The sequence below is a fragment of the Rhinoderma darwinii genome, chromosome 1 (assembly GCF_050947455.1).
Source record: "Rhinoderma darwinii isolate aRhiDar2 chromosome 1, aRhiDar2.hap1, whole genome shotgun sequence".
NCBI classification, from domain to species: domain Eukaryota; kingdom Metazoa; phylum Chordata; class Amphibia; order Anura; family Rhinodermatidae; genus Rhinoderma; species Rhinoderma darwinii.
Window position 1 is genome coordinate 432882693 of NC_134687.1, and position 14248 is coordinate 432896940.

The window sequence follows — 14248 nt, forward strand, 5'->3', positions numbered from 1 at the left end:
AAGTGTATGATGCTGACGAATCAGCATCATTCACTTCTCATCGTTACCTCCCAGCTTCTGACAGTGCACAGACACACAGCGTGTTCTCGCGAGATCACGCTGTGACGTCACTTCCTCCTACAGGTCCTTCATCGCGTTGGACGAGCGAGGACATGCTGTGTTTCTGTGCACTGCCAGAAGTTGGGTGGTAACGATGAGAAGTGTATGATGCTGATTCGTCAGCATCATACACTTCTATTCACAACGCCCAGCTAGTAAAACAAGTAAACACGCCCAGATGTTACAAACACAATACACGCCCAGTTGGAAATAAGAGAAAACACGCCCAGTTGTCCATTAGAAAGGCTCATTTGCATAAATATAAAATTGCTCATAACTTGGCCAAAAATTATCGTTTTTAAAAAAAACAAAAACGTTACTATTATCTACATTGCAGCGCCAATCACATGCAATAGGAGATAGGGATTTGATAATCTGGTGACAGAGCCTCTTTAAATAGTACCCGCAAAACGCCAGTGTCAACGTCTACAGTGAAGAGGCGACTCCGGGATGTAGGCCTTCATGGCAGAGTGGCAAAGAAAAAGCCATATCTGAGACTGGCTAATAAAAGGAAAAGATTAATATGGGCAAAAGCACACAGACATTGGACAGAGGAAAATTGGAAAAAAGTGTTATGGACAGACGAATCGAAGTTTGAGGTGTTTGGATCACACAGAAGAACATTTGTGAGATGCAGAACAACTGAAAAGATGCTGGAAGAGTGCCTGACGCCATCTGTCAAGCATGGTGGAGGTAATGTGATGGTCTGGGGTTGCTTTGGTGCTGGTAAAGTGGGAGATTTGTACAAGGTAAAAGGGATTTTGAATAAGGAAGGCTATCACTCCATTTTGCAGCGCCATGCCATACCCTGTGGACAGCGCTTGATTGGAGCCAATTTCATCCTATAACAGGACAATGACCCAAAGCACACCTCCAAATTATGCAAGAACTATTTAGGGAAGAAGCAGGCAGCTGGTATTCTATCTGTAATGGAGTGGCCAGCGCAGTCACCAGATCTCAACCCCATAGAGCTGTTGTGGGAGCAGCTTGACCGTATGGTACGCAAGAAGTGCCCATCAAGCCAATCCAACTTGTGGGAGGGGCTTCTGGAAGCATGGGGTGAAATTTCTCCCGATTACCTCAGCAAATTAACAGCTAGAATGCCAAAGGTCTGCAATGCTGTAATTGCTGCAAATGGAGCATTCTTTGACGAAAGCAAAGTTTGAAGGAGAAAATTATTATTTCAAATAAAAATCATTATTTCTAACCTTGTCAATGTCTTGACTATATTTTCTAGTCATTTTGCAACTCATTTTATAAATATAAGTGTGAGTTTTCATGGAAAACACAAAATTGTCTGGGTGACCCCAAACTTTTGAACGGTAGTGTATGTCTGTGGCCGTCAGGAGGTGAGTAAACCTGACGGTCCGCGGCCATGCATGTTACATTGTCTCATCAGAAAAACCCTTGTCACTGTACCCTACACCCCTACACCATGGGGGTGGCTCTATTAACCAGAGCGGAGATCTGCTTGCAAGTAGCAGCTGACGTTCTGGTAGACTTGGGGACTCATGTATTACAAGACAGCTTTGGGTTGGTGCAAGGGAAAATTAGCAGCTGTCTGCATCTTCTTTCGAGAAAAAAAGCTGTTTACTAGGGGTCTCAGAAGGTGGACCTGTGGCTCTCATGTCAAAGAAAACCAGCATAAAAAAGATTAAATATTGCAATACTGTTCCATAATAAAATAAACAAAAACAATGTACACTCCCCACTGATTCATTGTTTTTATACCTCAACCCTATGCGTTCATTCGTGCTAATACAAGTATATCCTAAGCAAGGAACCTCCCCTAAGACGTTCAAAAGCCCCATTGACAACATAGGCTGATGATCATGTGGCCTAAGTAAAGTTCCCTTTTTCAGTGAAATTAAGTATAACATTTTCTGCATTATGTTGTTTTATGTTGCTAGCTAAAGATTCCAGTTTGGTTGCAATATGTATTAAGCTTGCATATAACACGACGAGATAGTGTAATGGAGTCTTGTGTCATTTACAGACCATGCTCTTGGAGAGAATTCGTGTGGCTCAACAACCAGAAGGAGAAAGTAACTTCAATGTGTTCTCGCAGCTGATAACTGGAGCAGATTTGGGTCTCAGGTACGGCTGTAACATGATATAAAACTTGCACAACTGCAGCAGCCAAAGTTGAAATATTACTAGGGATAGTATTCAAAGAATGACAGCAGATGGCGCCATATAGTGACGTTATCTCTCCCATAGTCACCGATCAGCCATAACATTTAGGGTATGTTCACACGCACAATTAAAAACGTCTGAAAATGACAGAGCTGTTTTCAAGGGAAAACAGCCTCTGATTTTCAGCCGTTTTTAAAGCAGAAAACGTTTTTTGAGGCTTTTTTATAAGCCGTTTCAATTGACCCTATGAAACACAGCTCCAAAAACGACCCAAGAAGGGACCTGCTCCTTCTTTTTATGCGCTGTTTCTTAAAAAAGCGGCGTAAAAATATGACCCGCCTGAACTAAACGCCGGGTTTCCCATTGATTTCAATAGGAAGCCGTTTTTTCGGTGCTTCACTAGCGTTTTTCAAGGCGTATTACGAGGCGTTTAAACCCTGAAATATGCCTGAAAACACTGCGTGTGAACAAACCCTTAAAACCACATGATGCTAAAACAGCTCTGACCTGTCATGGCGTGGACTTTACAAGACCTCTGAAGGTGTCCTATGGTATCTGGCACCAAGATGTGAACTGCATATTCTTTAAGTCCTGCAAGTTGGGCATCCATGGATTGAACATTTTTATCCAGCACATCCCACAGATGCTCGATCGGATTGATTGCAACAATGTTTAGGTAGGTGGCAAGTGTCAAAGTAACCCACATAAATGCCAGAACCTATGGTTTCCCAATACTGTCCAGCATGACACTGCCTCCACTGGCTTGCCTTCCTCCCATAGTACGTCCTAGTACCATCTCTTCCCAGGTAAGCAATGCATACGCACCAGGCCATTCACATGATGTAAAAGAAAACATGATTCATCAGACCAGGCTACTTTTTTCTATAGCACCATGGTCCAGTACTTATATGCCCATTGTAGGCGCTTTCAGCGGTGGACAGGAGTGAGCATGGGCACTCTGACCGGTCTGGGCTACACAGCAAGCTGTGATACACTGTGTTCTGACACCTTTCTACCATAGCTAGAATTTACTTTTCCAGCAACTTGTGCTACAGTAACTGTGTAATCGGACCAGACGGGCTAGCGTTCGCTCCCCACATACACCCATGACCCTGTCGCCCGTTCAGCAGTTGTCCTTTTTTGGACTACTTTTGCCAGGTACTAACCACTGCATACTGGGAACACCCCACAAGACCTGATGTTTTGCAGATTCTATGACCTAGTAGTCTAGCCATCACAATTTGGTCATTGTCAAAGTCGCTCAGATGCTTACTCTTCCCTATTTTTATTGCTTCTAACACATCAACTTCAAGAACTGACTGTTCTCTTGTTCACTTGCTGCCTAATATATCCTACCTCTTGACAGCCGCCATTGTAATGAGATAAACATTGTTATTCACTTCACCCGTCAGTGGTTTCAATGTTATGGCTGATGTACATCTGAACAGTACTCAGTTTTGTATACTGGTAGTGGGGGAATATCTCATGAAAATATTGGCCTTACTAACAAATGGTAAGGCGGCTTTTTTTTCCAGACATCACTGGAATAAATGGCAGAATATTTTTTTCTTTCTGTGTGTCCCATTTCTGCAGTTAGTTGTGTTGGTACCAATGACAGACTCTGCAAAATCCATTTATTGCCGCTTTTCATCCCATTGGCAATTCATTGCATTATTCAACTTTCATATTTTATAATATTAATAATGTTTTTAATTTGTTGCCATCTGTAATTCTCTTAAAATATATTTCCAGCCTCTTCGGTGTCTAAAAGGACAACCTTTAATGGCTACCTTTCGGAATCATTATATTACACCTATAGGGGTTATGACTACTGAGTGTCAAATCTGCCTAGGGTCCCGTTACTGCACAACTAAGCAGATTTGCCATTGAGGAGTCTAGGAAAGATGGATGAAAATCTCTATGGGAGATTTAATGGCGGTCATATTGGTTGACACTCAGCTTACCCGGGAACTGTTATATGTAAGAAACAGCTGAATACAACTTTTGAACAACTTCTCTTGGAAGTACATAAATAATATTTACTGGTAGATTTTTTTGTACAAATCTTCATTACTTGCTTTCATTCTAAGCTTTCGTTCTTATGATTTATCTTTTTAGAACATTTAATATGGTTATTCCGATGCCACAATTCAATTTGGGCTTATATTTCTGATATAGTATTCGTTTTACTGTAGCATAAGGTGATCATCTTGAATTTGGACAAAAGTTTCTCCATTAAATGGTTCATTCGACTTCTGGTTTCCAAAGTTCCTGTTCTCACCACTAGGTGGAGAAAAACATCCAGATAAACCCTATGAATAAGAATTCTACCAAAAGCTTTTGTTATATTCCTTGTGTTTGTAAGGGCGGTTGAAACACTTTTCACACATTTCACAGACACCAGTAAGCTAAAAAGCACATAGCTTCAAACAATCTATTGCCTAAATACAGGCCCAGTGTCTTCTATATAGATTCCCTATGTGCATGTTTGCCAGTTCCATTTTCATTAGATACCTTCTCCCGGTTGTATAGCGCTGCAGAATGTGTTACTTCTTTATAAATACGTAATGAAATGAGGTGACAGCCAAGAGAATATTGTTTATATTGCTCCATCGCCAACTGTATGATCACATAAATGGGTCCTACGGTGTTCTCTTAGGGATCCTGTGTTGGAATATAATTAATGCTTCGTTAACCTCACTTCCGCATTTTTAAATTGCACTTGATAAAACCTAGACTCCTCTCTTATTTTTTTTTTAAGCCAGCAGCAGCTTTTCAGTTGGCATTGATGGAACCCTAGAGATTTTTTAGAAAAAGCTTCCAGCCATCGGTTATCGGCTTCATGTTATATTGACATTGCCTGTAAAGGATTTGATACATGGTTCAGGCGATGGGATTTTTACAGCCTGGGAATAGCCTGATTAATGTCCCGCATCAAGCCAAAGTCTAATGGTAATCAGGAGGAGGCTGATGCATAGTAAATAGGTAAACAGAGAGTCTCCTTGTCCTTAGCTGTGACATTGCACGATTGACACAAGACTCACTTGCTTTTGCAAGGTCTGTAGTGATCGAATGTGTAATAGACCCTACTGTGTCTGAATAAAGGTCTATAGTAAACTCATGAGCTAAAGGTCCAACCAAAACTAAATGGATATTAAATTTGACGTAGTGAAAGGCATTGAAACTCCTTGAGTTAAAGCTACGCTTTCCTTCACCCGGGGCAAAGATTCCGTTCACTGCCCTAACCCTGTATCTAAATACCTTGGCCAAGGAAAAGTGGCTTGTTGGCTTTATCCCTGGTATAACGCACCCAGGTCACATGTCCCCCACAGCTACACCCCTTACTTATATAAATAGAAAATATTTCAATGTGTGTTTTTGTATGTTGTACATAATCAGCAGCCATGTATAATCATGGACACACCATCCTACGATGTCAATACTTTAATAAAATACATTTAAAGCAGATGTACAGTTATTGAAAAGCTACATATAAATCTTTATTACGAATCCCATAAGAGGCTTAGGCCATTGATCTGTTCCTATATTCCTAAATCTGCAGCTCTGCCTGTTTAGGTTGGCTGTTGTGTATAAGCGCAACCTCACCAGAAAGTCAGTGCATGAAGTGCAGATAGCTATACTGCAATTTTACACATGTACTGAGATAAAAGGCTCTAGAAAAAGGGGGATTGTGGATTCACTTTAAAGAGGCTCTGTCACCAGATTATAAGTGCCCTATCGCCTACATAATGTGATCGGCGCTGTAATGTAGATAACAACAGTGGTTTTTATTTTGAAAAACGATCATTTTTGAGCAAGTTATGAGCAATTTTAGCTTTATGCTAATTAGTTTCTTAATAGACAACTGGGCGTGTTTTTACTTTTGACCAACTGGGCGTTGTACAGAGAAGTGTATGACACTGACCCATCAGTGACCAATCAGCATCATACACTTGTCATTGTTCCAGCCCAGCTTCTTTCACTGCACAATCACACTGCAACAATGGGCTGGAACAATGAGAAGTGTATGACGCTGATTGGTCACTGATTGGTCAGCGTCTTACACTCCTCTGTACAACGCCCAGTTGTCTATTAAGAAACGAATTACCATAAATCTAAAATTGTTCATAACTTGGTCAAAAATTATCGTCTTTCAAAATAAAAAACACTGTTGTTATCTACACTACATGTTTTGTACAGTATGACTAGATGCATATAAACTACAGATTAAGAAGTGTGTCGTGGAGAATTTTTACCTATTCAGCCAAAAGAGCATTTGCGAGGTGAGACGTTGATGTTATATGAGAACGTCTGGTTGGCAATTGGCGTTCAAGTTCCTCCCAAAGGTGTTGAATGGGATTGAGGTCAGGGCTCTGTGCGGGCCAGTCAAGTTCTTCCACACTGACCTCACCCAACTATATCTTTATGGACCTTGTTTTTTGTACTGGAGCACAGTCATAGTAGAACAGGAAAGGGCCTCCCACAAAATGTTCCCACAATTCTCCAAAATGTCTTTTATACTGTAGCATTAACATTGCTCTTGACTGGAAGTAAGGAGCCGAGACCAAATAAGAAACCGTGATTCATCACTCCGAGAACACATTTCCAGTGCTGGCATACTTCACATCCCTCCAGCCGACGCTTAACATTACGCATGGTAATCTTAGGCTTGTGTGCAGCTTCTCGACCATGGAAAACCATTTCATGAAGCTCCCGATGCACAGTTCTTGTCCTGATGCTAATTTAACCATTTGGAAGTCTGTGGTCAGTGATGCAACACAGGGTTTATGGGCCACATGCTTTAGCACTCTGCATCCTTGCATTGTGAGTTTCCATAGTCTATTGCTTCATGGCTGAGCTGTTATGCCAAGATGATTCCCATTCACTATAATAGTTGTTATTACAGTTGTACAAGTGGTTTTGTATTTACAGTAGATTTTTCTTTGTTAAATAAAAAAATTAATAAAAGAAACAAAACAGTTCTGATCTAGCAGATCAGAAATTTCAAGGCATAGGTGACATCCTATGACAGTCCCACGTTTAAAGTAACTGAGCTCTTCTAGATTGTGTTTTATTATGGGGTAAGGTGCAAACATAGAAATAAAGCTTAATGAAGGAACTGGTATCAGCCAGCAGTTCAAGGTATTGCATGCGTTCATCCAATAGTCATCAGTCATTTAGAGTACCCTATATGCATGTAGTAGACTGTCTTTCTTGTGTCAGAAAGTTCTGATGATTTACATATTATTCACATTTTTTGGCCAGTAATTATTCAGTGTCTTGCCTTTTCCTTATAGTGAAATTTGGTAAAAAATTAGGTTCTATCAGCATTATTTTCATCCACATTCAGTATCCACTATTCAAGAATTCAACTGCCAAAAGAGGGGGCATGTCACACTCTTAAACGTAATCTGTCAGCAGTTTTAAAGCCTTAAAATTGCTGACATCGCTATATAGGGGAGGGCATTGTAAACATATCTTTTGTCTCGGTCATACAATTTGCATCACCAAGAAACCAACATTTAAATTTCTATGTGTGCCGTGGTTGCAAGTGCCACTATCTGCTCTGAATGAGGGCTCTAGCATCCAATCAGGAGACCACTAGAGCCCACCTCAATGGCGGCAGAGAAATTAAACTTAGATTCTCGGTGATGCTACGCATGACTGAGACCAGAGGTATGTTTACAATGCCCTACCCCTACCCTGTGTCACTCTGTCAGCAGTTTTGAAGCTGTAATCCCTACCAATCACTAAAATGAAGTGGAAGCAGCGCTAGTAAACCACCTAGCCAATTCGTCTCCTGAGGTCTCAGCTCGGCTTTATTTTAGATGCCACATGACAAACCTATTATAGTCTGTGACGGACCACGCGACTGCCCTTATCTTAGCAATGTACTGTTTTTTCAATGTCTATCCTGAGACAATCTCTTCAAAGGGGTTGCCCATTAGAATAACCCCTGTCCATATGCCCTAGTAGTGCCTACGCTCATCATAAAGGGGTTCCCAGCTCAGGATGTCCCTGGATAAACCGGAATAGTGAGCCTCTGCAAAGAGCAGATCTCAAACTGCAGACCTCATCCTCTACAATATATTACATAGTCACTCATTCGTTTCAATGCTTGCTTTGTAACCTACAATGCAGGCAACTACCAGCAACTGCAGTCCCCGGGATCAGCTGATCGTCAGCGTATTTTCCAGACAAAAGGCAATTTCTGTACATATATTTTACTGGCTTAAATGCCACTTGAGTTAGTGAAAGTCCCTCACAGTTGCTTATTGGATTATTGATTTCCAACTCAATTTATTGCAAGATAAATCTGCATTTACAGGGACACTTACAATGACATATGGCCTTCCAATTCTAATATTTCACAGAATCACAATACCCCTGTAATGTTTTACAAGCTAAACTCTCCCCCCCCCCCCGCCAGAAGTTATATGTCTTATGTCAAGACTATGAAAGAAGCAATTTTAAATACTATTAAATCCCTGTTGTGTTTTTGTCAACCTTTAATATTTTATTTAATTTCTTTTAAAAGCCTTTCTATTTATAGCTATAGTTTAAATGAAAGATGCAGGAGATTCAGTGGTTAACGCAAGGGGGAGTGAACCTTGCAGCTCTGACATGGTCGGATCAGAGCGGTCAGCATCAGAGCAGCTCAAGATCCACACCACCTTGCCAAGTGAGCGGTGCCAACCACCCACTTGACAGCCAATGTCCTCATTTGCATATTGGGTTGCCAAAACTAATGGCATCGATATCTCAGGAACAGTGGGGACTCGAAGTAAAACAAAAAACAAAAAAAACATCTAAATCTATGAGGCACCCGAAAATCTAACGGGAAGATATGGGTATGTTCACACGCACTAATTACGGACGTAATTCGGGCGTTTTTGCTCCGAATTACGTCCGAAAATAGCGCCTCAATAGCGTTGACAAACATCTGCCCATTGAAAGCAATGGGCAGACGTTTGTCTGTTCACACGAGGCCTATATTTACGCGCCGCTGTCAAATGACGGCGCGTAAATAGACGCCCGCGTCAAAGAAGTGACCTGTCACTTCTTTGGCCGTAATTGGAGCCGTTATTCATTGACTCCAATGAATAGCAGCGCCAATTACGTCCGTAAAGGACGCGGCGTTCAAGCGCCTGCACATGCCGTTACGGCTGAAATTACGGGGATGTTTTCAGGCGGAAACATCCCCGTAATTTCAGCCGTTACGGACGCTGTCGTGTGAACATACCCATAAGTGGATTTTTTTTGGCCAGGTGACAGGTCCGCTTTAAGTTTAACCCCTTAAAGACCAGGTCTATTTCGGCCTTAAGGACCAAGCATTCTTTTTAGTTTTTTCCGTCCACTTTTTAATTTTTAGGTCGATATAGCCATATGAGGGCTTTTTTTTTGCAAGATGAGTTGTATTTGTCAAATGCAGAATTTTTGGGTGTATATTTTATATTGCTTATCTTTTATTCATTTTTTTAGGGAAGGAATTTAAAAAAAAACAGCTATTCCAGCATTGTTTTTCGTATTTTAAATATACGCCGTTTACTATGTGGTATAAATAACATGTTAACTTTATTCTATGGGTCAGTACGATTACGGCGATACCAAATATGTATAGTTTTTTTATGTTTTACTACTTTTGCACAATTAAAACACTTATTTGTTTTTGCATCGCCGCATTTCAAGAGCCGTAACTTTTTTATTTTGTATGTCGATGTCGCCATCGAGGTCTTGTTTTTTGCGGAACGAGATGTATTTTTCATTGGTATCATTTTGGGGTACATGGGACTTATTGATTTACTTTTATTACATTTTCTGGTGGGGGGAATTGAAAAAAAATAAATTTTCGCCGTTGTTTTTGTGTTTTTTTTGTACCACGTTCACCCGGCAGTTTAGTTAATAACTTAACTTTATTATTCGGGTCGTTACGATCGCGGCGATATCATATATGTGTGTGTTTTGTGTTCTTTTGCACTTCTAGTAAATAAAAGTGTTTTTATTCTAATTTTTACTGTAATTATTTTTTTTTTTTAATTAACTTGGGGACTTCGCTTTGTGATCTTTTGATCGCTTATATAATGCTTTGGTGTACTTAGTATGCAAAAGCATTATTGCCTGTCAGTGTAAGGCCTGATTCACACGAACGCTGAGCTTCTCGGACGTGAAAAACTGCAGTTTTTCACATCCGAGGTGCATCCGTGCTCAGCCCTGCGGGATGCAATGTCACGCATCCCCCATAGTTGAGAGTCTATGGAGGGATGGGTGATACGCGAAAAGAACGGACATGTCCTATTTTCGCACGGACCCTTCACACGGTCCGTTGAAACAAAGGCTGTGTGCACGGCCAAATTGAATTACATAGGTCCGAAGGACGGCCGCTGTTTCAACGGCCGTCGCGAGATGTTTCGCATGTTCATGTAAATAAGCCCTAAGGCTGAGTTCACACTGAGTTTTTTGCAGGAGTAAAATTTGGCCTCAAAATTCTGTTTGGAATTTTGAGGCAGATTTTGATCTGCCTGCACGCGGTTTTCCGCGATTTTCACAGCGTTTTTCGCTCGCACCCATTGAGTGCCACGGGCAAAAACGCAGCGAAATACGCTTTCTCTGCCTCCCACTGAAATCAATGGGAGGCATTTTCGGCCGTTTTTTGGCGCGGTCTCCGACGCAGTATCCGCATCAAAAAACGTGTCGGAAAACTCTGTGTGAACTAGGCCTAAAATTGACAGGCAATCTATTAGTGACATGCCTCCGTCACTGCCCAATAGGCATACAGCCAGGGCAGGCCTGGGGGCCTTTGTTAGGCCACCGGCTGCCATGGCAACCCATCAGTGGTCGGCGATTGCATTCGCGGGCTGCCAATTGGTGACAGAGGGAGCGCCCTCCATCTGTTAAACAACTTAAATGTAGCGGTCGCTATTGACCGTGGCATTTAAGGTGTTAGACGGCCGGAATTGGAGGTTTCTCCAATCCTAGCCGTTGCAGCGGGAGCCCGACTGTCAGTCACAGCCGTTCTCCCGCGGCGATCGTGCGGGCATAGCTTCTATGCCCGCACGATCTCCTTCACGTGCATGCACAGCGGAATGCGCTAATGGCTGCATTCTATGCCGTGCATGTATGTGGTTCTGCGCCAACAGGTTAAAGTGAACTGTATAATTCCATATGCACGTGTGCTCCCCCTAGCAGCAGTTGCACCCTTTATGGCTGTGTGAAGGGAATCAGAAAATTATAGCTCCAACTTAATAGATGTACAGTAATAATCCTTTTCTTGATTCTGATAACTTGCTGCAGCGTGGTAACTGATCACTTAAAGAGAACCTTTCACCTGGCCATACTTGTGCAGCTGAGTGCACCATGTAATGGGGAGGGCTGCACAAACTTTGTGCCACTTTAAACTAAGTTTCTAGTCACCTCCTTTATTTAGATATCGGTGCCGTTATATTTAGAGCCCAATATGTAAATAACCCCCTGAACTGTCAATGGGGCGTTTCTTTTTTTGTAAATGGCATGGGGGCGTGTTACCTATCGCTCTGACACTGTCCAATCAGCTACTGACAGTGTGAGTGCGGATTGTGATGTGTGATCTCTCTCGCGAGATCAAACAGTCTTGTCTGCTGAGAGCTGAAAAGAGAATTATCGTGCACTCCTGCACACATGTGCACACGCTCTGATTCTCTCTGCACTATTGAGCCTGTAGCATACAAGTGGGTAAATGTGGCATAAAGATCATAAAGATCAGATAATTTTTAATCTCTTTTCCAGCACCCACCAAGAGTATTTTTTAGTCTTAAAGGAATTCTACAGCTTTGACATTTTGGGTGGAATTGATTAACTTTTCTGCACCAGTTTTCTGGCATAGGAAAGTCACAAATGGCACGAAAGTCGCAGTTTGTGGGAAAGACTACAATTTTTGTGCCGTTCCCCAGTATTGGTAGCCAGAGATATGACTAATTTAGTAAAAGGCCTGCCCTTAACAAGTCTCCTAGCAATTGGCTGAATTTTGTGATGCCTTATTGACGCTGAAATGCCTCACACAAATCCTCTCCCCTTATTGGATGCGATAACACAAACACTGAATTAATGTTGTTTGCGACAAACAGAAGCGCTGTTTTTACACAGCAGCAAAAAGACACTATTTGTTCCATTTGCACTCTGTGCTGTATCCTACTAATTCAGAATTTGGGATTGCTACTCTAATGCAAGAGTAAATTGATACTATTCGTATTAGCTATTTTCTTTTCCAAAGAGAAAGCCTTTTTATTGTAACATGCCATAAAATGAAAGCAAAGCTTCTTCCTAAAAATATATATAAAAAAACCCAATAACAATAAAATAAAGGTGACATAGGAACCAAAAGCATATGCTGCTGAAGAATGAGAAATGTGATAACCACATAAAGGGGTGAAAACCTTATGACCTAGAAATGATGAAATAAAGTATAAGACTGTACATAAGAATCCCTGGAGACCTGGATCTTCGTATCACTCGCCACCATGGACATCGAAGAAACTTCAGCATATCATTTCACAGTGACAGATTTGAGGAATGCTGGGTCGCAGTAATGTACTGTATACATTGATGTGTTTGCACACTAGGACATGGAGAAAAATATCATGACTTGTTCCAAAAAAATATGACATATTCTTGTTTTGTTTCATACTTTTATTTATTTTTAAATCTTTTGGACATTCTGTAATTTTAAGAATGGGTGAGGGTGAAGGAAATGTATTCATACACTCATATTTAGTATGAACTGCATGGGTAACTACAGTGTAAATGCAGTTGTCATCAATCTAAATGTTCATCTTTCTATTTTCTGCTAGGTACTGCTACATACAGTATCACAGAGTTAAAAGAACATCTTGATCTACGGTTATTTGTAGTCTATGCACATTATAATTTTAATCTTTCTTAAATGTTTCCAGGTCAGAGCTGCACCTGCACCAGATGGCAGACTGCCACTCCTTTGGAATCATGCCATGTCTGAAGGTAGGAAGATTCTATACTATGCAAATATATGCTCTCATTGGTATAACTAGTGTTCTTATTTTTTGTTCTTGGGCAAACCCTATGTGGAAGAATAGATCTACCAGGGAACAGATAGACAGTATGTTACTACTGTGGGTTCAAAAAATATAAGTTCGCTCACCACATGTCCACCACGCTTCTGTTGCGTTTCCACTGCGTTTTAACTGCGTTTAGTTGATGCAAGTTGGTATGGAGTAAATCCAAATGCTGTAGGTGCTCGCAAATACTCCCAAACTGGTCCTGTGTCGACAGCAGGTAATCAAGGCAATAGTGGTGTATAGTGAAGGTGAATCCAGCACTCAAAAATAAAAGTTGTAAGGTTTATTTGGTCATATTAAAACAAAGAAGTTAAAACCAAAAATCCCGGGACCACACTTACGCGTTTCAGACCAGTAGTGTCCTTAATCATAGCTATAACTTTTATTTTTTAGTGCGGGATTCACTTTCATTATACACCACTACTACTGTGAGTTACCTAGCTGAATATTTTCTGTTTGCTAAATTAGTTAATCTTGCTATATACCGTACACTTTAGCTACTGTTTGTATGTAACAATAATATACTGAATATACATTGTTGTGTATCACTTATATTACTGGATTATAGTGCTTACTGCATTGCTACTTCTAGTAATACCATTAAATTAAAATATATATATATATTTTATTTTAAACATATTTCTTTTTAAATTGTGATGCTGTTTTTCTACAGATGTGTCTTACCTTTGCTTGAATTTAGTTAAGGACTCCCATTTCTCATGAAACCAATTCAGTACAATATTTCGACCTGTTAGCGAAACCCTTGACACATCACAACCACTGGGTGGACACACATAGATACATACAGCATAGACATCTCGTGGCTTGGTGTCGCAAAAATATGTAATTTTCCATGTCAATATCTATATATAAAAATATCTGGAAACCTTGCAGATTTTTACATTGGCCGGTGATCCCCACAATAGGCTTAGGGCACTATTACTCAG

At 40.8% G+C, this 14248-nt stretch overlaps 1 protein-coding gene across 1 annotated transcript in view; it reads left to right on the forward strand.

Annotated features, from left to right (window-relative positions):
* The window catches only part of MYO18B (myosin XVIIIB), a 625429-nt gene that overhangs the window by 35607 nt on the left and 575574 nt on the right, over window positions 1-14248 (forward strand). Inside the window, exons 11-12 of the mRNA XM_075825873.1 lie at window positions 2096-2196; window positions 13161-13224. Coding sequence (XP_075681988.1) covers window positions 2096-2196; window positions 13161-13224 — 165 coding nt within the window. The remainder of the gene's footprint in view (window positions 1-2095; window positions 2197-13160; window positions 13225-14248) is intronic.